Here is a 25,307-nt window from a genome sequence, read left to right as displayed (position 1 = left end):
TGTCAGAAATTGTGAAAAGTTAATCGAAATATTTTTAAAAGGTTCAAAAGAAAGGATTGTTTTTAAACGTTTTTAAAATGTTTTTCCATAATTAGAAAAGAAAAATATAAAAAAAATAGAATTGTAGCCTGTTGTTGCTCACCTCGTAGACTCGCCACTATGTCCAAGCGGGCAAGCAGCAGACGCATGGGCTCCAGGAGCAGTTTTAGGCCACCTCAAGCCGTGGGAAGCTTCCGTTTCACAGGCTTCATCTTTAACACCCAACGCCCACATCGTCACTCCCTTAGCATTAGTACCGGCCACTGACGACACTTGACATCGAAACTCACCGGATTTCTAAAAATATTTATCTAATAAGATAACGAAGAAACAAGTATGTAACTACGAAAATATTTTGTCCTTTACAAAATAATTTTACGGTTTTTCCCATATAGCAGGTAGGAAGAGACACTTAGTGTTAATACATTTTGTTCTACACTTTCCGTCCAAGTTTTCAGAAATTGTGTGTTGAGTAACGGACCTTATTGCCGCGGTTCGTTAGACAGAGCGAGAAAATTAAAATATCCCCAGAATGAAAATGGAAGCCACACCCATCACATTTACATTCATACGCTGTCCCACCAAGTCATGAAGGATCGAATTTTTAAATAGCTTCAATTATTTTGTAAAGTCATATCTTATAAATTTTATTTCAGAACCATTTCGATTATCCGTAAAAGCAATTTTTCAATATCAAAGAATTAAAAATGCAAACAGTTCAATTTTTTCCTTAATTTCATAAATACTCCATTATGGATCTCTTGATAATTCCATATACAGCGTAAAAAATTTCGTTAAAATTATTAAAAGAAAGTCTTATTTGCCCAGTTTTTTTAACAAAATATAAAGAAACATTCGTTAGTTTCGTAAACAACAATGATTTACAAGAAACAATGCTCTTGTCATTCGCTGTAGGCACGGCGGGTAATTAGCGGTGTGCGACAATAGGCGGTGATTCATTAAAACTTTATCTTGGTTAGGTCTTATATTTTATTATGTTATCTAGGTCTTTTCTTTAAATACTGAACTATATAAGATTAAGATCTTAATGAAGGATTACGAATAAAAGGAAAGATTCTGAAGTCAGCGTTCGGGAAGCCTAATTTGGGCAACCTTGTTTTAAAATAACAAAATTCCTTGTTGCTTAGTTACTTTTGTAATTAACATGTCAGACAGTAAATTGCATATCAAATAGAAAGATATTTTAATTATATACATCGAGTATATTACAAATATGAGAAAATAGTAGCTTATGCTCATCACAAGACCCTCAAGTATCGCTATATTACATTTTATCACAATCGGCTCAGTAGTTCGGCCCTGATTGAGTCATAGACAGACAGAGTTACTTTCGAATTTATAATATAAGTATAGATATTTTATTTCAATGTGACTTCAAAATTATTCAAGACATAGGCTTAGAACTAAACAGAAATGATACACAAACCTGAACATTATATAACTTCAGTACACTCCCAGCAGGGTACAGGTCTTCCCAGACCTCCCTTCCCGGTGCTAGCGGCAGCAGTGACCTTTCTCTCGCCCAACTGAAGCCCAGCGCTCCGTGCACGCGACCGGCGCCCGCCAAGCAAGTTATGCTTACGTTGTCGCCCTGTTAAATATAATCAAATTTTGGCGGCTACGGGTTTGATTAAAAAGTTTAGTAATAAAGGAAATTTATTAAGTTAATTTTATAGGTCTAGTAAAGCGAAATATTGAGTTTTTCTTGTCTCGTTAATTCCTTAATATATCTATAGCAAATCAAATATTTATAATTATTTCAGTCGTTTCTAGAATCTGTTAGACACGTCAGTTTCTTGTTTTAAATTGTCAGTTTATAAGCTTTACTTTACTTAATTTATATGCTAATATTTTCTATTTTTGAAAGACAATTTTTCAGATAGAGAGTTCTTGTTATTTTCAGTTTTTAATTTAACATCATATTGTACCAAAAATGTCGCATTCAGTTGATTTTTTTTATCTCCACGCTGTGTCCCACACATAGCAAGGCAGTATTTGTGAACCTAAGCTGGCAGAGTCTGGGAACCTTGTATTTCCCAGTTCCCAATAAGACGCTTCCCTTCACTTTCTGTAGAATCCAGAAGGCATTTTGTGTTGAGTGGCGGAATTCAACGCCGCGCTTTGACTCGTTACCAAAGAAACCACAACTTATCGTATTAACAGTCGCATGCTTGTGACCTTGTTCCACGACTGGACTCAAAGAGGCTTTAGTTGAACATAGATTAATAAATTAAAAATGGCTAATATTTAATCGGACTTAATCCCCTTTTGTAAATTAAAAAATAAATTCATAATTACCTTATTAACAGTCAGCGTAGACGGCACAAGCCGGATATCCGGTGGTCGCAGTATCGTCAACCGTAAAGCGCTACACCGCCGTCTGCCGGAGTCGTCAGCTGAGCACGACCACCGACCACTGTCAGGTTTCTTAGCCCCCGATATACCGAGCACTGACATACGCCTTCCTAAGGCATCTTCTGCTACTGTTCTTGTCCAAATGTCTCTAGGGAAGAGAGGTTTTTTGACGTTATATTTTAGCTGTAAACGCGGTAGGTTGTGGGTTCAATTCGCACTCGAGGAAATCAAATACTTATTTAATATTTTCAGTTGAGATGCTTCAAGAATTCGGTGGCGGGTGGCGTTCTCATTAAGAATGGAAGTGTCTTAGTGAGAACGGAGTGTCTTAACACTACGTTTCCACGTACGTCTCTCTACGTTCCTTCTGCCTACCTTGTTATGTGCGGAATACAACGTAAAGCCAAAAATGATAAATTGTAAAGTAAAACAAGTGTGTATAAAAAGGCTAATAAAAATCTGTAATTAGACTTATAATTTTCTTTGCTTCCAACGCTTTTTAAATTTAATTTAATGGACAATATTGAAAGAAAATCTTCGAAAAAAGATTTTAATTAACACTCACCGAGTAGTACCGTTGAAGTTCACTTTGACCCCGTCCTTGTACCACGTGAACGCAATCTCCGAGGACCCGTACGCCATACAACTCAGTATGAACTCTGACCCCTCCCATACTTCCGGCCGCTGGTTCACGATCAACGCCTGCAATGAAAGGTAAAATTTACATCCCCCACGAAATGTTTCAAGGTAGAGAAACATTTTTATTGCCTAATGAAATTTTTATGTCCCAATCCTAGCAATGCACGCCCATATTTTTACGAGTTTCTTATTGCTGTCAGTTGGATTCTTTGGGTAAGTGACGTCGCGGAAATTGAGATTAGGAGACGTCGAGTCGCGTCGCGGAATTGGATAGGTGTGTTGATAATTAAATTATGTTATTCTTTCTTTCTTTCTTTCTGTAAAGAAATAATAACTCACTAGCTCACGTTATCGCGTTTAGTACAACTGGCAGACGGCCAGAGTTAAGAGTTTTAACGAGCTACGGTGGATATTTAAGATTTCATTTGATAGCTTAAGAGAAGAACATTTTAATTATTATGTGTACTTCTTGTTACATAACATGCATTTCAAATTTGCAAACGTCAAAAGGTATCGATGGCCCTGCGTTTGTTAAACGTTCTAATGGCGTTCGACGGGCGTTGTTGCCACAGTAAAAAAAACTTGGTGTGAAACGACCCTAATTTCCTTTTGTAATGTTAATAAGTTACATTCTGTCTGTTCTCTGGCATAGTAAGTTCAAATTCTAACAACTGCTCTTACATTCACTCTTACAGCTTAGCTAATATAGCTTGACCAAGAAATAAACAAAATAATTTGAGTGAGTTTAAAATAGTCAAACTGATGACATGTGACACTGTGACAAAAAGAATGACTTCCCCTCATGAGGCACTAAGATACGTACTGTGTATGTATGTGTGTATGTACTCTATGACATTACTGTATAGACATTAGACATATTCTTCAAATTAAGAATATGTCTATAAAATAAAAAAAAATCGTTGTGAGTTTAGTTGAACATAAAATACTTATGAATTTTAATGATTAAATTATATTTTCCCTTAGATACTTACATTTCAGACGTTTATTATAAAAATATATGTACTATAAATACATAAATACATAGCTTCACGCTTTATCCCAAACGGGGTAGTCAGACAGAACGGAGCGCCAAACGCTACGGTCTCTACTTACCTCTTTCGCCTCGTCCTCATCATCAACCTCTTCATGCTCTCCTACTATAAATAGATCCCTATTTACTATAAAAAGATATTAAATAAACATTTCCATAACGTACAAAACAAACAATAACAAAAAAAAGTAGATCTTAATTAATGACATGAGTGAACGCAGCGTTGAATTAAGCAGTGATTAATTATGAAACAAAAGGGTTTTTCATTGTAGAACTACATCAAAACAGAGACAAAACATGAATAGGGCACAATGTGGTTCCTGGCAGCGCTACGCTTGCAGCTCACAATGGGACGAGATGGTGAGAGTTGCGCTTTAAAAAATATATACATATTTTTTTAATTTGCTAACTGTACTCGGGGAATACCCGAAAATGTAGGCCTCGATTAAGCTTTTCTTTTTTTTTTTGGAATTTTTATAATATTTTGTTCTTATACAAATTTTTATAATGTATTCATGATGTATAAAAAAATGTATTATTCGTAATAGACCCCATTTTGGTTTGCTTACAATGTTTTTTTAATAAAATCGTACCGTGAAGACTTTCATATAGATAAAACAAAGCTTTAATTTGTCTTTTTGTCTGTTGCTCATGCATTACTTTAAAACTACAACATTTGGTTACAATGGTTTCATTAAAAATATTTGTGTAGTAAGAGATCTAAATAGAGGTCAGTCGTGGCGCAGAGACACAAGCGTGTGACTATAAAAGCGACGGGTTGCAGATTCGACTCTTACTCCAGGAAATGAAATATTCAATATTTTCATTTCTTCGTTCTGGTGTGGAGCAGTGCAGCGTTAAATTCCGCCACTCAACACGCAATGTCTCCAGAATTCGGTGGAAAACTGAAAGCGGTCTTAACACTAGGATAGAATCCCTATGCCTACCCTGCTACTTCGGGATATAGCATTAAGCTAAAAAAAGAAATGGTAAAATTACGTAAAATTGCATTGAAAAGATATGCTATAAATGAACTACATAAAAACATATAATGTAAGAGTAGGCAGAAAAAGAGGACGTGATTGACATTCGAGAGAGTTCCTCTCAATATGTATGGGGACTCTTCAAAGTATATATGAAGAGGTCGACGATAACTTATCTGAAACACGTGATTTTAACACTCTGTTTTCTCCGCTTTACTTAAAAAATGTTTTGTAGTTACTATTATTTATATTTATTAATATACGCTTTTATAGTAAGTTAGGTAGCAATTTTAAAAGAACTCTAAAGGTGTTGGTACAGCCAGTATTCTTACAAAAATACAAGAAAACAAACCCAGCACATACTATATTAAAGTGCATTGCGGGAGCAGGTGCTCGCGGTGTATATGCGGCGATAAATACTGAATTTAACTTTGTAACTTTTTATTTATTCTTCGTACTGTAACTTTATACGGAGAATAACGTTTCGTGGAGAAACTAGCGGGTATTTCTTTTGAGCTTATCGAATTTTGTATGAAGTTGCGCGAAGTCGTGGAATATTAAGGAGGTATATTTAAGCGTTTAGTTTAAAGTTAATGTAAAGAATGGAATGAATATAAAAGTTTTCATTGTTCTTTTAAGTGCATACTATGTTTGTTTTTAGCTTCACACTGTATAACGAAGCAGGGTAGGCAGAGGGAACCTGGGAAGCTAATAAGATACTCAGTTCCTATTAAGACATTTTTATTCCTCATTTTTCTCCGAAATCCAACACTAAGTTTCATCTCTCCTGCCATATGGGGAATAAAGCGTAAGGCTAAATATTTCTAGCCCAAAATATTTTTTAAATTGTTAATTGTAGTTAAAAAAAGAGAATTTTCTGCCTTTGTAACGCATTTGCTTGTACGTCGTTACAACTGTAAAACGTGTTTGTTTTTCGTTTTGGTTGAATCTAATCTTTGAAGTTGTGAAACTGATTTTGACAGACCTTTCTAGTTCGCAACATCAGTTTGTTTGTGAGTATATTTTAGATCAGTTTATTTCTAAAAACATTTTGTTTTCGCATAATATTTAAGAAACTATGTGTAGATAACTATAGATTTTATTAAACTTTGTGTATTTTTTCTTTAGATGTCGTTAACATTTTATATTATAACTAGCGGCCCGCTCGCGGTTTCACCCGCGTGAACTACGTTATTATTAATTTCTGTCTCCATGACTACGTCCTAGTGACGTCTATGCAAAATTTGAGACTCCTAGCATTTGTAGTAACGAAGTTTCATACAAACTTTCAACCCCAAAAACAACCCCTTAGTAATCGAATATTGCAAATTCCCGTCTTAGCGAGCACCTACGTCCTATAAATAACTCCTATGCAAAATTTGAGATTCCTAGCACATGTAGTTTCTGAGATTTCGTGATGAGTGAGTGACCTTTCCATTTTATATATATAGATGTACGACGGTCGTGGGTAAATTCCCAGTCGGAGGAATGAAATATTTAATATTTTCATTTTCGCGTTCTGGTAACGAGACAATAGCCCGGCGTCGAGTTCATTCAACACGTAACTCCTTAACAATTTGACGGAAAGTGAGGAACGGAAGTGTCGTAACGGTGAGCGGAATGTAATAAAACTAGGGTCCCAGGTTCTCTCTGCCTACCCTGCTTTGTACGGGAAACAACTTAAGCAGAAGTTGAAATTCGGAACTCAACGCCGCACTTTGCCTGGCATTAAGTAAAGCTAACTCACATGCAAGCTCAACGCCGGCTGCATCTCCAGCCGCAACGTGGCGGGCAACACTCGCAGCCGGTCCTCGCGCGTCCTGGTCGCCGCCAGACGAGCCAGAGCCGCGCGCAGCACGCCCGCCTCCTTGCGCGCGCCCCACACGCGCAGCCACACCGAGCGCGCGCCCGACGCTTCAGGGGAACTGGGGGAGAGATGAGCTCATATCTAATTTCATACTGTGTGTAATTCCCATAGTATTTGTTTTTTTATATGAATTGCTGTAAGTATACATAGGTTGTTGCGTTCAATTACAATTAGGTCAAGGCTTTATCTTGTTATATTATACAAAATCTTTACAAAATTTGTACCTTATGTTTTTGAGCGTGTGACTTTAAACGTGACAGGTTGTGGGTTCGATTCCTACTCGAGGAAATGAAATATTTAATATTTTAATTTCTTTGCTCTAGTGTCGATGCAAAGCACGGCAATTAGTTCTGCCACGCAATGCTTGCAGAATTCGGCAGAAAATGGGATATGGAATATCCTAACACTAGATTGCCTGTAATGTTCAATCTAAATCCGTTAAATAGTTTTTACGTGAAAATGGAAGAAAACATCCATTCTAACAATTTTTTCAGATTTATAATATTAGTAAGATAGTAGGATAAAGCTACAGAAAAGAAAAACAAATGTTAACAAAAAAACAATTGTCACTTTAATAATTAAAATTCTACCAGCATTCTCAGTTGAAAATGAAACTTTATTTTCTTTTTTATTCTTCCATAAATTTCATTAAATATTTATGAAACGAAGCTTTTTCTTGTTCTTAAAGCTTTAATGGTAGCGATAATGTAAAAATCGATTAACATTCAAAGATAATGGCGTAATTATTTTTGAGTAACTTTCATAATCGTTCATGATTTTTATACGTATATTTCTATATTTTACGATTAAATTGTTATCAGTTTTCTGTAATTTTTTTCTAGCTTCACGCTATATCCCGTATTAAGCAGCGTAGGTAGAGGGAACCTGGGAATCCAGTGTTAAGACAACATTTCCCTTCCCCACTTTTCGCCAAATTCTGGAGACATTCATTACACTGATTGGGAATCGAAGCCGTCGCGCGTCAGCGCTGACTGTCAAGTCAGACACTTTATCTCTGCGCTATGACGATCTCAATATACAGATAGATAATTACAAAAAAAATTGTACAATCGTTTAAAGCAAATTTAACTTACTTGACTTACCTTATGTTTAACAATTGAATATCGTCATGTAGCGTTATATTTGATGCTCTTAAATAGTTTGTGATCTGAAAAAAAGGGGAACATAATAGTATTACTACTTTTTAGCTTCACGTTTCATCCCACACATAGCAGAAATTGAGAAAGAAAAAGAATTGAGTTTGCAGAACATTATCAGAGCAAGGAAAGAAAAATATGAAATATTTAGTTTACTCTAGTCGGAATCGAACGCACAACCAGTCGCGTTTACAGACACACGCTTGTGCTCCTGTACCACGACTGGCCTCAAAAATATTTTTAAATTCTAAATACTTAATTGAATTTCATCAACCATTGTTCTTTACAGCCAATACCTATTAAACAGTGGCCGTCGATATATAAAAAGAGTACGTCGGTATATAACCTAAGTATGTCAATTTAATAAAAAAAAATAATAGTAGACACCTGCTTAATAATCTCTTGGGATGTGTTACTGCTGCCAGGGTCCATTATTTGTAGTCCTGTGTCGAAGCGGGCGGAGGCTGGAAATAATATTAGTATAGAATATATGATAATTCAAATGAAAGCTTAAAATATGGAAAAATGCATACGGTTTTTAATTTTTAATTAACTTACAAACATCGGTGTCCTTTGGATTGCAGTCGCACGTGGTCCCCTCTTTACAGCCTTCTGAGCACTCCTCGATGCCGCATTCTGGGGAATGAATATTAAAATCATTGTAGTCTTTTAAAATAAGATTTTAATATAAAATAAGATGAAAATTAAAATAAGCATTTTTATTCAGTTTCATCATATATGCTGCATATGGTAAGGTAAGCAGAGGAAACCTAGTGTTAAAACACTCACTTTCCGTCGAATTTTTCGAACCATTAAGTTTTGAGTAGCGGAACTCTTTTTGCGCTTTTGTCTAGGTACCAGAGCGTAGAAATTTAAAAAAATCAGCTTCACACCAAGGTTACGCACCACCTTAGGAAGATTAACTTATTTTTAAGACACTACGTTTCAATTCCCACTCGTGGAAATGAAGTATATTTGATATTATCATTTCGTCGCCCTGGGAGCGAGCAATGCCTTCGGAATTCGGCGGAAAGTTGGGAACGGAGTGTCTTGACACTAGTACCACTGTACTCTGCTATATGCGGGAAACAGCGTGAAGCTGAACAAAAGATACTCATCAAAAGTATCTATTCTTGAACAGATGCTTCGTAATATCCTTTTGCTATTTCTACAATATTACGCTGTACCTACAAGGATTCATGAAAAACGTATATCAAACCAAAAGGTCCTTATTTTCTTAGATCCGGCAAAAAAATACTAAGCTGATGTTTACCGCCATCATTATACCCAAACGTTCATTAGCTGACAGCAAATGAGTATTACCGAGAGGCTCAAAGTGAGGAAATGGGTAGGAAAATGAGGATGCTATCTCACTAGCCCATTAGAGTGAGGATCTATAGCCGAAACGTGGTTATTGGACTGATGACTTGAAATTTGACTATCTGCTTGTTTAGGCGATGCCATTTTTCTATTTTTTATTTCAATTTTTTCAAATATAATACTTTAAAAGCCAGTGGTGCGCTGGGGCACAAGCGTGCGATTTTAAACGCGACAGGTTGTAGATTCGATTTCGACACGAGGAAAAGAAATGTTTATGATGTAATTGCCAGGTAAAGCACGGCTTTGATTTAATACATTCAAAACGCAATGCTATGTTTTAATGCGAACAGAGTGCCTTAACACTAAGGTCCCTGATCCCCTCTGCCTAAAATATTGAGATTTGAATTCTTTAACCTTCAACGCCATTGTAAACATAACTTTTTAACTGTTTTCTTACTATTTTCTTATATGTGCAATAAAAAGAATATATATATATATCTTGATATTTTGAGAACGCAGTGTCTGAAAAGTGGTCTCCCCTGCACTCTGCTATACGCGTGATAAAAATAAAAATAAATATAATAATTAAAATTCTATTCACATAGCTAAACTTGTATTTTTATATAAAAGGATTTTGTTTAGGAACAACTTGTCTAACAGAATAAGCTTAATTATATTGGAATGCGCTGCGAATGGCTTCCAGGGTGATTACGAGGAAACTTTTGCAATCACCATGTTCAAATTGAATAGGGTCTGGCCAGTTTTTTGTTTGGCAACGATCGTTGTTTTGTTTTTAGTGAAGTAATAAAAATAATTTTAAATCGAAATACTTTAAATGTTAATGTTTTTAACACTTTGGTTTTGAAATTTGAAAATTTTATACAAATAAGAGGTCTTTGTGGCGCAGTGGGATAAACCTGGATTGTAATTGCGTTGATTATAGGATCGATTCGTACTCAGTGCAATCTGATAGGGTAGGACGTTGATATTCGTCTATTTTACAGGAAATGGAGAATGTAGTGTCTTAACACTACCTTAGCGGTACCTACCTTATGCGGGAAAAAACGTGCGCCGCCTAATATAAATAAGGGTTTCAGTTATGTAAATATTTATAATGAGTCTCTAGTATAAGGCGCAGGTGGGATGTGCTTGACTGTCGAATTTTAATATACTTATAAAATAAATTTTCGTTTCCTTAATCTACATAATTATGAACTCAATATTTTTAGTTCGAAAGCGAAAAACAAGGGGATCTCTCTCTATTTCTAATTTCCTCTTATCTCTGTTTAGCCAACAGAAAGTGTAAAGAAGATTTAAATTTCTTATAAGGCTACCATATAAATTAGAAGTCAGCTTGTCTCAGTAAATGGAACTTTACACTAACAAATAACACTACAATCGTGAGGTAAGCCAGTGCCGAATGTTGTATTTTTCTTTGTTCCCAGCGCACGTTGAACCGACACGGCTTCAATTCTAAGCTGATGAAGACTTTATCAATTTAGACAGTTTTAAGACAAAACTTCTGTACAATAGGTGTTGAAGTTGTTACAGTGATTTGACTTTGGAGAAATGATGGGATTTCATTACTTATTTTTTTTCACTGTGTTTCCCACTTTCTTCATTCTACTTTTCGTGATGAGTGGTGGTACTCAACGCCATGCTCTGTCTAAATACCAGAGGAAATACAAGTAATCAACTCGTCCAAGTGTCCTACGACGGCCTCTATTTCATTGGACAATTTAATATTTCAAATTATTTTAAGGAAACGTATAAATTTTAACGAATGACAAGCTAAATTAGAAGCTGTTCCTCTTGATTATCGTCCAAACATTTCAGCCACTAAGCCATAACTTCTTACCTAATTACGTTAAACGTCTTATACCCTACCCTTATTACTATTTATATTAATTTCCGCTGCCCAAAGCACTCTTCGTTTACATTTTAAAACAATTTCGTAAAATCTTTTTATTTTCATACTGCAGCATTAACATTAAAGAAAATATTAAAATACTCTAATTATATGTTTAAAAAATAATAAATTAGTATGTATTTAGCTTTAAAAGTACTTTGGTCAATGTAGGATAGAATTTTGAATGTTTGTGTAGCTCACCATTTCTACAAAAGAGGTGACAGTTTTTTTTTATTTAATTAATTTGAAGAGCAAATGGACCATCCTTTAATTATATTTGATTTTCATCGAAATAACAGCTTCGTTGACCTTTTTCATAAAACTTTAGGAATTCAATTAAATCCCAGAGTGGAGTAATCAGAGAAATAGGTTCCAATGAATTGATAAACCGATCCCTATAATTGATTACAAACAAACTAAGTTAGCTGCGTAGTTTTTGTTTGATAATATAGAAGAAAATACTTCCATAATAATAAAAAATATGGTAATTTTTAATGTACTAATTCCGATGACGACGATTATATAATTAATAGTAATAATTATTACAAAATACAGCATTAGATTCCACGCTTGTTGAGTTGCGGAGCTGAACGCCGCATTTTAACACATTTATACATATTCAAATAATTAATATAACAGCTATTTTTTTACAATAAATAAACAATTAAACTTCAAATAAATATTATTTCACATAGAGAAATATATGAAAAGCTGAAAATAATTTGAGCAGTATTTTTATCTTCAATTCAAACATTTTTATCGTAATTCGAATGATTCGTGATATTAAAAGGAATTCCTAAAAGGTATTTTCAATAAACGAAACATGATTACTCGAAGCCAACTAACAGGAAATCCATTATGAGTACACCCGTCCTCCAATAAATATTTTTTTAAAGACGCAAAAACTTTATATGAAAGTTATAGGAATTTATAGAAACTTGTTTAATCTTTGACATTTTTATGTAAATAATAAAAATATATATATTTTAGTATGTGTTATATGTTTGGTTAAAATTTGGACGTGGGGAACTACCTACCTACCCTACTACACGGGAAAATGTAAATTTATTTTCTCTAGATTCACTGCAAAATTTGATACATAACCACCATATGGATGCGTATGGATTATACGTATAGTATAGTCGTGGCGCAGCGGCACAAGCACAAGGTTCCCTCTGCCTACCGTGCTTGAAGCGTAAAGCTGATTAATGTAGAAAAAACGGAAAAGATGAAAAGTTTCCGTAGTGTTGAGAAATCTTAGTTATTTCCATATGGGACGAAGGCTATTAGGTATATAGAAACGTTAATTCAATAATATTAATAAATGTCGTCTATTAAATTCTATTAAATACTGACTCTAATGTATTTAGAAGGTGTGGCTCATATTTTCTAAGGAATAGGTGACACGTTGCCATACAAAATAAATCTACAATAGCTAAGTGCCAACAAAAGGGCCATGTGTTCCAGAAGCCAGGAGAGTGTTTATTATAGGCATTTCCCTTTATGACCCAATATTTTTTATTGTCCACCTACCACGATTTAACATACATTTTTTACATATTTTTTCACCAAAGCGAAGTAAATGAAAATATTAAATATTTTTTTTTCCTAATTGGGAAGCGAATCCACAACCTGTAGAGTTCACAGTGAGGTTATCCTTTGTGCACTTGGGTCACGACTGGCTTCATAAACATTATCAATTCGTTTTATATATATTTATTATCACAATATGGAGAATTTGGAGAACTTGTATAAGATATGACGTCTAATGGACGGTCGACTGGTATTCGAGGAGTATATCTGAGATATTGGAAATCTGCACTGAAGGCGCATTTGGAGGAGTGGATATTAGACTTCGACACTATAGATCTGTCCGTTCGGAATAAACTATGTGTTTTATATTCTTGAAAGTTTTTGTTGTAATTATAGAAAATATATAATTATTTAATAAAAGATATTATTTTTCGAAATTGAAGTTAAAACGCTTTTTTTTGTTGGTTTTGTGTGTATTTTTAAACAATAGCGTAATTTTTTTTAGCGTTACGCTGTATTTTAGCAGAGTATGCAGAAGGAACCTAGTGTTAAGACACTCCGTTCTCCATTTTCTGCCGATTTTTGTAAGCATGACGTGTTGAAACAAACCTTATTAAAAAAATGACTTTAAAATTTAACTTTCATTATATTGTAGTTAAAAAACATTTTAAATTATATAATATAAAAAAATAGTAATATTAATAGTTTAAACATACCTGGAGCTGCTATCTGAGACTCGCACAGGTCCCCAGTGTACCCGGGCGCGCAGATACAACTCACCGCCGCTGGACCCATTTGCCTGTTACAATGGAATACTTTAATATATAGATTCAAATTCAAATTCAAAATATTCTTTATTCAAATAGGCAATTATTATAAGCACTTTTGAATCGTCGAATGAACATATGAACAAAAAGCTACCACCGGTTCGGAAGGCAGTTCTGCTGAGAAGAGCCGGCAAGAAACTCAACAGTTGCTCTTTTCAAAATCAATGGTACAATCTATTACATTAGCTGGCAGCTATCCTGCATTACATTCAATAGACATTAATTCCATACATGCTTATCCTCTAGATATTCTTGAACAGTGTAATACGCTTTACTTGTTAAAATTTTTTTTACAAATATTTTAAATCTTTGTAGTGGCTGTAATGGATAATTAATTATATTATTTACTAGCGACCCCCTTGCGGCTTCGCCCGCTTTTACTACTGGATTATTCATATAATGTATGTTTGCAAAGCACTTAAGATAATGTGAAAATTAATTAAACTCTAATGCAACCCGCATTTTCGTAGTTTCAATAAGTATTTTCCAATTGTTATACTCGGCAAGGATTTTTTAGTAGGTACCGTAATTTTAAATCTGTGCTACTAATCTTTTCAAGTACTTATTAAAATATATTTAAATGACTATTTTTAGATAGTTAAATTACTATTTTTAAACGGAAGAAATTATAAACAAAAGCCTACCTACTAATAACTACTACAAAAAATATGAAACCAAATATATCGCGCTAAAGTAATACATTCAACTCCAATTATCCAATACGTGCAAACGCATCTAAATCTTCGTTGCTATGCCTCTATAGCGGGCGGGTTTTTTTTTTCGAGCTTGTGGTTAATGCTGAAGAGGGTATTCTGTCCCTGATGAAAAGCAAGCACTACGTGGCTGCCTGTGAGGAAAATTAAATAGTATGCATCGGCCGGGAATCGAACCCGGGTCGCCCGCGTGGCAGGCGAGCATTCTACCACTGAACCACCGATGACTGCTCATGACGCGCTTGTATAAGCAAAACGTCGCGGGTCGCGTTTCGCAGCAAGGATGTTTTGATATTGTAACAACTTCTAAAGTACTTATTAAAATGAAAAAATAGTAAAAGACAGTTTTGATCTACATTAAATAGCCAACGTAACTAATATACTTAATTATATGCTGAGAGTAAGGGATAAGTAAAACTTGAGTCGGCACAGCTGATGAGTCAACGGCGTGATGTGTCAACAATTAAATGCGTTTTTCTCTAAAACTATTCGCAATTTCGAAATAGTGTAAAAGGCAAATTTTATCTTCGTTTAACGTAGAAAATTAATAAAGTATTTTAAAGGATAAGGATTAATACCATTATGGAAAAATATCCCTCACAATAAAAAATATATTGAAATTACAATTTTTAGATAGAAATATGATCACTACACGTTATACTTAAAAGATAAAAATATGCTCTCGCGGACTTTTTTGTAGATCTTATTAAGAGGAACAATACTCCAATACATTATTTTCATATAGTACTTACCATTAAAGCAGCGCATGCGCGAAAGTGTCTCAACGGGTAGGACTTTAGACACATTTATCGTATTTATGTTAATTTACATAAGAATGTACAAATAATAAACTATATATAAACCTTCCCTGAGAAATACTCGACCTAATGGTGAAAACCGCATAAAAATCCGTTGGGTGGTTTAGAAGAAGAAGAGTTAGAAAGTTCAGACAGACACGAAAAGCGACTTTGTTTTATAAGATATAGGATATACACAATTTTTGTTATTTTTGCAGCGTTAAGCTCCGCCACTTAACATGTCTTAATAATACAAATATAGAAAATTGATAAGATATTCTAGTCTTAAGACATAACTTAATACGAAAATTCGTGAAAATTTCCATAGAAAATTAACTAGTTCGAAATTGCTATAACAGCCTCATAATACTTGTATACGTAGTAGAGCCCTAGCGTGTATCCAATCTGACCTCCGCTCCGTTAACTAAACTACCTAATGTACTCGTAGCTGCTATCTACAAAATTTATGTAAATCCCCAAATGAGTATCGAAGTATCCGAAAGCAATTAATCCCGCAGTGGATTCTCTAATATAAAATCTATTATTTTACTTATACCGTCCTTGCACAGTAGCGCTGAGACGGCGACGGTCGTGGTTTCGATTTCAATATGGGGAAATGAATTATTTTCATTTTCTCGCTTTGGTAAGACGATAAAGCGCGGCTGTTTATTACGCAATGTCTCAAAATTCAGGAACGTAGTGCCTTAACACTAAGTTCCTTTTGCTTATCCCGTTATTTACGGGATATAGCGAGATAGAGGTTATTATTATTAATTATTTCTCGTAATTTGTCGAGCTGATGATTGTACTGCAGTGGATTTAAATTTGATATAAGTTGTCATTTATTTAATGATTGAACATGTTTTTTATATTTCTTAATACGCTACGCTAGATGAACTTGATGATTTTTTTAGGTGATAAAACAATAATATGGTATAATTGAGTTGGTCTGGTGATGAAGTCAAAACCAGAATAATGGTACTCTTCAGAGGTTACTAATAAAATATTTAAGTTTAGGCTAAGCTCCCACTACATTTTTTCATTTCATTCACTTTTTGTATTTTTGTTTTTATTGAGTTACGTATATAATTTTATTTTACAAAAGGAACAGCTACTTTTAATTGAATATGTGCCATAATAAATAATTAAGCTTAATTATATAAAATTATTACACTAATTAACTCTGTGGTTTAACATAACTAAAATTCTGGCTGCCTCAGTGTTAATATTTAAAAACAACAATAATGATGTTTACCAAACTTTATATTTTTCAATAAAATCAAGCGAAACAGACAGTGAAATATCACTCCATTTTTCCTTTTACAGGTAATTAATATCATATTATAATATAATAATCCCTAAGTTACTTCCATTTATTTCTAATAACACAACCCCTAAATTCTTCCCTAGAATAGTATAGAATTACATATTATATAATGGCATTATACAGCAGTAATTAACCCATAACGAATAGTCAGTCATGTATTCGTGATATTCGCGTTTCTCTATTCTGACACACCCTGTAGCTACTGAAGTGAACATTTATCAAGCGCGCACACGTATTTAGAACATACGAGTAATTCATGGGCCACGAGATTGTATGGAAATTGATGCTATTATCGCAGCGCGGAGAGCACTTCACGCAGCGAGTGCATTACGTCAGGCAAACAGTTTGAAAGCGTTTATTATGCGACCTGCTCTCGTAGTGTCAGCGTGCTTCGTGGTGGGTTGACGGGTTGTTTATGAAAATTGGGGGTTTTTTGTGGGAAATTGATTTTTTTTACGTTTACATTGTAATAATATGTTTCTTATCTGCACTTTTATCTTTTCCTATAAAATTAAAGGAATACTTGTTTGTATAAATGTACTCGTGTAAAAATATAAAAATAAATTTGACTTTTTTTGGGGTTGCTGCTATCTGACAGACTGACAGTATACCGAGTTGAATATCTGCGTTCCATTCTGAATCAATATTTAGAGTATAGATTAAACGTCAAATATTATTAAGACCACATATTATGTATGGAACAATCATTGCTTGAATCCTAGGTATTAAAAATTGGATGAAAATATATATCGTATGTCATTGTAATTCTAGGTTTTCCTTTATAACCTATCAAATAAATTAAGATTCGAAATCAAAGTTGATTGCCTTACAAATTGGAATATATATATTGTTTAAATTGATTATTACCTTAAAAATTTAATTTGTTATTTTATAGCGATGAATTAATTTATTTTTGGCTTAGACTATAATTCCTTCAAATGAGAATCGAACCCACAACCACCACGCTTACAATCCAATGTCTAACCCACCGTGCCACAATGACCTCGAGCTTGGCTTTGCCATACTTTAATAGAAACTGCCACAAAAATGTCACTTCTATATTAAAACTAGAGATACAAGACAAACATTCATTACATAAATAATATTGTGACAACAGAAACTTTCGTACTAAATATCGAGGGAGATCCATCGTTGGCGACGCTGAACTCGTTATCGCGGGGAAATTGCGAGGAGTTAGGACGTGAGCTGTGCTGTGACCTCTTTCGGATGGATGGGGGAAACTATTTTAATTGTGTGAAAGAAAAAGCTCAAAATATTATTCGTTTGTTATTTTTTAAGCTTTGGAAAATTCTTCTAAAATTTTAAGGTTTATATTCAACTCTAAAAATATAGTAAGTGACATCAGTATAAGGATAAGGAACATTATTTGAGGACACTCTGTCTCCCATTTTTGTCTCGTTTTCGAGGCATTGTGAGTTGAGTGGAAGTCGAATTTATTTAATAATAAGTAATAAATAATTTAATATTGCGGTTGTCGTGACGTAGGGGCACAAGTGCGATTGTAATCAATTGTAAACTAAATGTTTGATATTTTAAAATGGGGCGTTAAGTTCCGCCACTCGGTTGGTTTAGTGTCTTAATAGACGTAGTACGGAGTGGTTGACACCAGGTTCCCAGGTTACCTCTGCTCGCGTGCTATGTTCGGGGCACGTTGTAAAGCACAAATTAAAGAGTGAAAACAAAAGTGATATATTAATATTATAAGAATGTAATATATTAATCAATACAATGCGACCGTGTTAAATCAAAATTAATAAATTACATTAAAAACCAGAAAATGCTGCAAGCTGACATTACCTACTTGCACTCTAAACTTTTTTCTTTAACTTAATTCTGTAATAAATTATTACTAAGCCGTCTTAAAGTTAGGTCGCCTCTGGGTATCCTAATTAATGACTACCAAATGAATATTAAATTAATCACAGTTAAAACGTAATTTATTCGGAAACACCCTTTAATTAGCGATGTCGAAACGAAAACTTAATTACTGTCTGGCCTATATAAGTACCTACATGTTATATTAGGATCAGCCAAAACGTGCAATTCAAATCTCATTTATCAAAACACCTGTCTCCCTGGGAAGGTTTGACATGGGTCGCGGTTACCTGCAGGTTCCGCCGTTTTTGCACATGTTGGACGTCCTCGGGCACAGCGGCCCGACGCCGCAGTCAGCGCCGGAGTAACCTTCGAAACACGAACAGTAGAACTCTCTGTAATGAAAAACTTGTATTATTTAAATGGTTCACTAAGCTGTTTTTTTAAATAAATTTGGCTAGTAGTTGAATATTTTTTATTTGCTTTACTTATAGCAGGGTAGGCAGAGGGAACCTAGACTTAAGACACTGCGTTCCCCACACTCCGCCAAATTTTTGAGGCATTGTGTGTTGAGTGGCGGAACTCTACGCCGCGCTTTGCCTTGTTACCAGAGCGAAGAAATGGTAATATTAAATTATTTCCTCTAGTGGGAATCGAATCCATAACCGTCACGTTTACTCTATTTTATTTTAAAGTTAATTGTGTAATATGCTATAGTATTGTCTTTTTCGTACCTCAAAAGAAAAAAATACAGAACCTTTATAGAATAATTTTATTGTCTGATTGTTTGTTATTGTGTTATAAAATATCCAGGATTACAGTCTCTTGAAGTTACATATATCAAAAGTGGAAAAAATAGGAATTAAAAAGTTAATAGAATGAATCAAAATGAAAAAAATATAGAATTTTTTCCGAGAGTCATGAAAAAAGCACTTGTATTTTTATTTATTACTAAAATTCCAAAATAAAATATGTACTTAAAATTAACAAAGCACAGTCAAATAAAACAATAGTTTGACCAAACAACTTCAGTAGCCATGAAAATATTCCGTAAAGCCACCCCCCCTTCGAAACGAGGATTAATTTTAAATATTCATGATTTTTCAATCTAAAGCGAAAACCCAATTTCAGATTTGAGCGGCAATTATTAAGCAAATGAACGGATACAATTAGCATTATCGGGAGTTAACGCCCGACGATCAAATTACAAGCGATACCAATCCAGATGTTTTAATTAAGTAAATGTTTTTCCGGCGTTGTACCTCTTTGAAACACGCTTATACGTCAGTAATGGTAGATCATGATGTCGATGGGTTATCCTGGATATCATATAAAATAGTGAATGTCCCATTATTATTTTTATTCAACAACAATAGTAAACGGACTTCGCTCTGGTGTAGAGGTAAAGCGCGGCGTTAAGTTCCGCCACTCAACACGCAATGCCTCCAGAATTCGGCAGAATGTGGGGAACAGAAGCACGCATAGTATTTGCTACATTTTGTGTGACATTCAGTAGATCTACCGTAATAAACCTTACAATATAAATAAAAGAAAGAATTTGAAAAGTGATTTTTTTTACGTATTTTATGAGACAAAAACGTTAAAAAACTTTTACAAATAGTTAATTTCGTACAAAATGAGTGAATACACTCGCAAATGTAACTTTGTAAATTTTTTCAAGTTTGTCAAGTTGTACTTCTCATTAAACTAGAATCCTGAAATTTACATCATCTTAAATATTAAGGCAATAAATCTAAAATCCATATTACTCAAATACGAGGTGTGTTCAAAAAGTAAGGTGACTCTTCAAATTTGGCGGGCAACGTGCTTTCGATTATCGATTTTTTTATTTTGTTATGTTGGTACACTCTTCCCGAACATCTGTACCAAGTTTCAAGTGTATAGCATTTTTTGTTTGGTTGGGAGAGGCGTAAAGGTTATAAGTGTTTTGCGTGCTCGGCGATTTCTTGCTATCGAAAAATATGGATCAAAGGATTTGCATCAAATTTTGTGTAAAAAATAAAATAAAGTGCTCCGAAACACTTAAAATGTTGACAGTGGCATACGGTGAAACTGTTCTGAGTAAAAAAAATGTTTACAAGTGGTACAAACTCTTCCAAGATGGCCGGGAAGATGCCAATGACGAGCCTCGCTCTGGACGCCCAAGCACGTCAACAACTGATGAAAACGTTCAAGCAGTGAAGAAAATTGTTCTGGAAAATCGTCGAATCACTATCAGAGAAGTTGCTGAGGATGTTGGTATATCGCTTGGCTATGACCTATGAAAGGACGGAGATTTGCAACGATTGAAGAGATAAAGACTGCATCGCTGGAAGAGCTCAAGGCTATACCGAAAAGTGCTTATGAGAAGTGCTTTGACGATTGGAAAAACCGTTGGCATAAGTGTACTGTATCTGAGGGGGATTACTTTGAAGGGGACAACATAAATATTGATAAATAAATAAATATTTTTTCTTAAAAATACAAAGTCACCTTACTTTTTGAACACACCTCGTAAATGTAAACTTTTTGTGTATTTTCCTCTCACACGGTGTTATACTAAAGGAATTCCAATTAAATTTCTCAAACTATCCGTGGCAATACCGCACAAAGCTCAAAGCTTTCAAGTGGTCCACGAAATAAACAAATTGACACGCTAACAAATATTTTGTCACGTAAACGTGAGAGGATGCGGTCGACGTGCTTATTGAATAAACTAAAACTTATTTATGCTTAGAATCTCTGTACATCCACCAGCAAACAGAAATTTGTACTAAACCCTAACAACTGCACGCCACGTACTTCGTATTTATCTGAATCCACAAGACGTTTAATTAATGTATTTTCAAGTGGAACTTGGCGCTCTCGCTCGTTAGAATTCATTTAGTCGCCTCGTTATTGTAAATCACCTTCACGCTGTATCCCGCACACAACAGGGTTAGCAGAGAGAACTTAGTGATAAGACATTCCGTTCCCCACTGCTGGATTCTGGAGGTATTGCAACTAAACCTCTCGCTTTGCCTCGACACAGAGAGAGAAATGCAAATATAAACGTAAATAAATATTTCACTTCTTCGAGTGGGGATCGAACCCATAACCGTCGCGTTACAGTCACACCCTTGTGCCGCTGTGCCACGACTCCCTCATTATTAGAATAGAGTAAAATTAACTACTATACTTAACTCTAATTTGGAAGACTAATTTGCTACTTAAACAATACTTGGCGTGAGTTCCAACTCCTAAATAAGCGTCGTCTTCCAAAGGCCTAGACTAACTTAACGAAAAAGACCACTTCCAGCTTAAAATATAACAACCCGTTCATCGACTACCCTCGATTATTTGCGTAAGGCTCATCCAATTAAAACAAGAACAAAAGGCAGAGCAATTGAGTCAATACGATGTGGAATTTTGAGCGAGTCATTAAAATATAGTGAATGAGCGCTATTGTCAAATATGTTTTATAAGAATCGGGGACAAACTATTGCTACTATGTAATGAAATAGCAAATACTTATAGGTTAAATAAATTAATTATTAAATCTATATATTTATTTTTGAGGGCCGTACTGGCTCAGAGCTGCAAGGGTGTGAGTGTGATGGTTGTGGGTTTGGTTCCCGCTCGATAAAATTAATTATTATTTATTAATATTTTCATTTCTTCGCTCTGGCACCAAAGCAAAAGCACCTCAAAAATTTGACAATATGTGGGGAACGGAGTATCTTAACTCTAAGTTCCCTCTGCCTACCCTGCTATATGCGGGATTCAGCGTGAAGCTGAAAAAAATAACTAAAATATACTTACTTATAATCAGGCTTAGCGTAGCAATGTCCCAGCAATCTACATTCGATAGCGCTACACGAGGCCGGCTCCGGCGCTGTGGACGGCGCCTTCACTACATACGTCATGTTGAACCCGAAAACTGATAGCAGGCCGAGAGCCCTCAGCTGAGTGCCTTCCAGTCTGTTGAGAGTCAGTTCTACGACTAGCACTGGACTCTGGACCTGTAAAGGAAATTAATTGTTAATATGCTAGTTATGTACTGTGCTAGTTTAGTTTCAGGTATATGTGTAATTATTGGTATTAGATTTGTAATTTTATTTGGCTAAAAAATAGGGTAGGTCAAGGTAAAAGAGTATAGGAAGGTGTGTGTTTAAAACCGGCCGTCAACGCCGCCTTTTTCTTAGGAAAATGTAAATAAATATTAATACAAAAAAAACCAAAGAGAAATCACCGTTCCTCTTGCAAGCGATTAAGGTGAGTATTTCCTTTATTATGTTAATTCTGGCTAAGTCTGTACTAGCATCTGCTTTATAGTGAATTATGTAGATTGAAGTAGTCCATTGCTAATATAATGTACATTTTTAAAATGTTTTTGAGAACTTATCTGTATGCAGAATAACTTATTGTAAATGAGATTAAATGAATATTGTTTATTCGGTAATACTGCCTGTATTTTTACCTCAAAGTTTACCTTACTATGCTTGGAGCTAAAAGAAAAAGAAAAAGCAGATTATACAGAACTATATGTTGTTAGCGTACAAGTGTAAATGTGGGTAGATTTAGGTGAAAAAGACAATAAAAGCAGTGTAATTGTGTCAAACGGGAATAGTTGCTTGAAGTCAGTTGCATGATTAGCAAAGGTAACTAACTAACTTAAACATAATCATTTTATGTTCAGGAAGCAATTGATCTAAATAATGGACATATAGTTTTAAATATTTAATTTTTATCACTCACACACAACATAAAAACAGTAACAACCTAGTGTTACGATATTCCGTTTCCATGAAGACATTTCAATTCTCAGTTCCTGAATGCTCAAGGCATTGCGTGTTGAGTGGCGGAACTAAACGCCGAACGATACAAAGTGAATTTCAAAATATTTACTCAAACCATCTCTTGTGCACGTTTTGCAGTTAAAAGTGCCATAACTACACTACGCGACGCTACAGCACTTCAACTGACTGGCAAAGAGGCTATAAAGAAAATATGTTTTCCATTTTATTTAAACGAACTGTCTGTGAAACAATTTTAAGTATTAAATGTTTGGATTTCTTTGAAATAATAGGTAAGTTATTTATTGTGAGTTTGTATGTGTAATCATATTTTATAATAACAATGAGGCTGGCCTGGTCGTGGGCGGCGGTGATCATTTACCATCAGGTGACCCGAATGCTCATCTTCCTTGGCCTTTTCCATAAAAAAAGATGCAAGTTGTGGTAAGAGACGAGTTGTTTTTTACACAATAACTGCTAAAACGATTTAGATAAAACTTTACAGTAATATAGCTTATACCAGGGGTTCCCAACCTTTTTCAGCTCGCGGCGCAGTTACAAGTTTGGTATTTTTTGACGGCGCCCTACCCAAGCTAGTTCGCTATTAGAAAAAAAATCAGTCGAAAGAAATAGATACCTACACTAATATGAAATTGAGTTTTATTTATTTAAATGAGAAAATAACAATTAAGACATGAATAATAAAGTACGACAGTTCTTAGTCAATTCAATGTGACCGTTGAGTTTGGTGGTCTCCGCACAGTTTCTCAAGAGATTTTGAGATTTTAGATTTAAAAACCAACTCACGGCGCCCCTTTTTACTTTCTATGGCGCACTAGGGCGCCGCGGCGCACAGGTTGGGAATGGCTTATACAATAAAATAGCATTAAGGCTATTTTTTATATTTCTTTTTAAGTTAGCTTCAAACATAAACCTTTATAGCAAACAATTCACATAGGACTTGAACCACAAAGCCTTTTAACTAAAACATCATTAATAATTTCACATTTGAAAAATCCAACACATTTGCACGTAAAAAGTCGTACAATCAGTCTTTTCTAGCGCCCAGCGCCGTCCCATTTCGTTTTTACTCGATCTTTCATTTTCGGTGCCATATATGTATGTATGTCTGTACGTACATATATACGAACACGGGCTTCGCAATCCCGCTGGAATGGTTTCGGCTATTATCACGCTTTCTTTCCCAAATGTGATTCGTTTGTCACGTAATTACTTTGGATTGTCTACTGTGGTTGCATTTTGAGGAATTTAGGTTGCACATTACTCTGTCTACAACGAAATTAAGGTTTTTTTTGGTCAAGTTATATAGAAAAATGAGGTTTAAATTCTACATATTACAACAATGAGGAGAATTAATATTTTTTTGATTTTTCACTTTAGACTTATGTTTTCTTACATTAAGAAGGGGTTTCCCGAAATTCTAACGTAAACGGTAAAAGACAAGATTTTACGTTTTATAGACTACACAAACGAAATGGTGGACCACTAAACGTATTTTTCTTTCCATTATCGTCCCGGTTCTATAATTTTATTTCCACAAATATCTATTTACTGGAAAACAGAGAGATTTGTCACCAACGAGAAACATTAGAAGTTAACCCTGACAAGTCATAGAATTATCTTTCTGGAAAGTAAAATAGCATTTGTGAGTTATAAGCGCACAGAGCGCGCTAAGCGAAGTTAATTATGAAACTCGAAGTCGTTTACAAACTTCTAACATATTGTCATAAGTTATTAAACATATTTTACTGCATATAATACGTTTATTCTACTATGGTAACGATAATAAATAATTTATATGTAATATTCATATTTAATATTCGTATTTCATAGTTTTCTGCTGGATTCAAAGAGGGCAGGATCGGACGGAGTGGTAAGCATTAGGAGAGGCCTATATCCAGCTGTGGACTTTGAAAGGCTGACGGATGGATGGATGATTCATATTTATAGATATTTTAGTAGGTACTATTCCACACGACATTAGAAGGCTAGATTTAAAAGAAAAACTTGAAATACTTAAGTATTTCAAACTATGATTAATCATAGTTTTTCCATTTATATTTAAAAAATATATATATGTTTTAACATTCACAACTTATTCAGTTTTTCGTTACTTCTGCACAAAGCAAGCAAAATA

At 34.6% G+C, this 25,307-nt stretch overlaps 1 protein-coding gene across 2 annotated transcripts in view; it reads right to left on the bottom strand.

Moving 5' to 3' along the window:
• The window catches only part of LOC146536940 (uncharacterized), a 377,803-nt gene that overhangs the window by 19,688 nt on the left and 332,808 nt on the right, over window positions 1-25,307 (bottom strand). For both annotated transcript variants that reach the window (XM_085189265.1, XM_085189266.1), the window contains exons 3-13: window positions 22,176-22,375; window positions 18,665-18,769; window positions 13,591-13,673; window positions 8,671-8,748; window positions 8,500-8,576; window positions 8,059-8,123; window positions 6,836-7,013; window positions 2,981-3,117; window positions 2,359-2,563; window positions 1,487-1,651; window positions 143-336 (exon numbers count right to left, since the gene is read on the bottom strand). In XM_085189265.1, the coding sequence (XP_085045391.1) occupies window positions 143-336; window positions 1,487-1,651; window positions 2,359-2,563; window positions 2,981-3,117; window positions 6,836-7,013; window positions 8,059-8,123; window positions 8,500-8,576; window positions 8,671-8,748; window positions 13,591-13,673; window positions 18,665-18,769; window positions 22,176-22,375 (1,487 nt within the window). The remainder of the gene's footprint in view (window positions 1-142; window positions 337-1,486; window positions 1,652-2,358; window positions 2,564-2,980; window positions 3,118-6,835; window positions 7,014-8,058; window positions 8,124-8,499; window positions 8,577-8,670; window positions 8,749-13,590; window positions 13,674-18,664; window positions 18,770-22,175; window positions 22,376-25,307) is intronic.

The sequence above is a fragment of the Heliconius melpomene genome, chromosome 8 (genome assembly GCF_056956725.1).
Source record: "Heliconius melpomene rosina isolate 202511_hmr_F chromosome 8, ASM5695672v1, whole genome shotgun sequence".
Taxonomy (NCBI): Eukaryota; Metazoa; Arthropoda; class Insecta; order Lepidoptera; family Nymphalidae; genus Heliconius; species Heliconius melpomene.
Note: the sequence above shows the minus strand (reverse complement) of the source record. Positions and strands in the feature narration are given on the sequence as shown.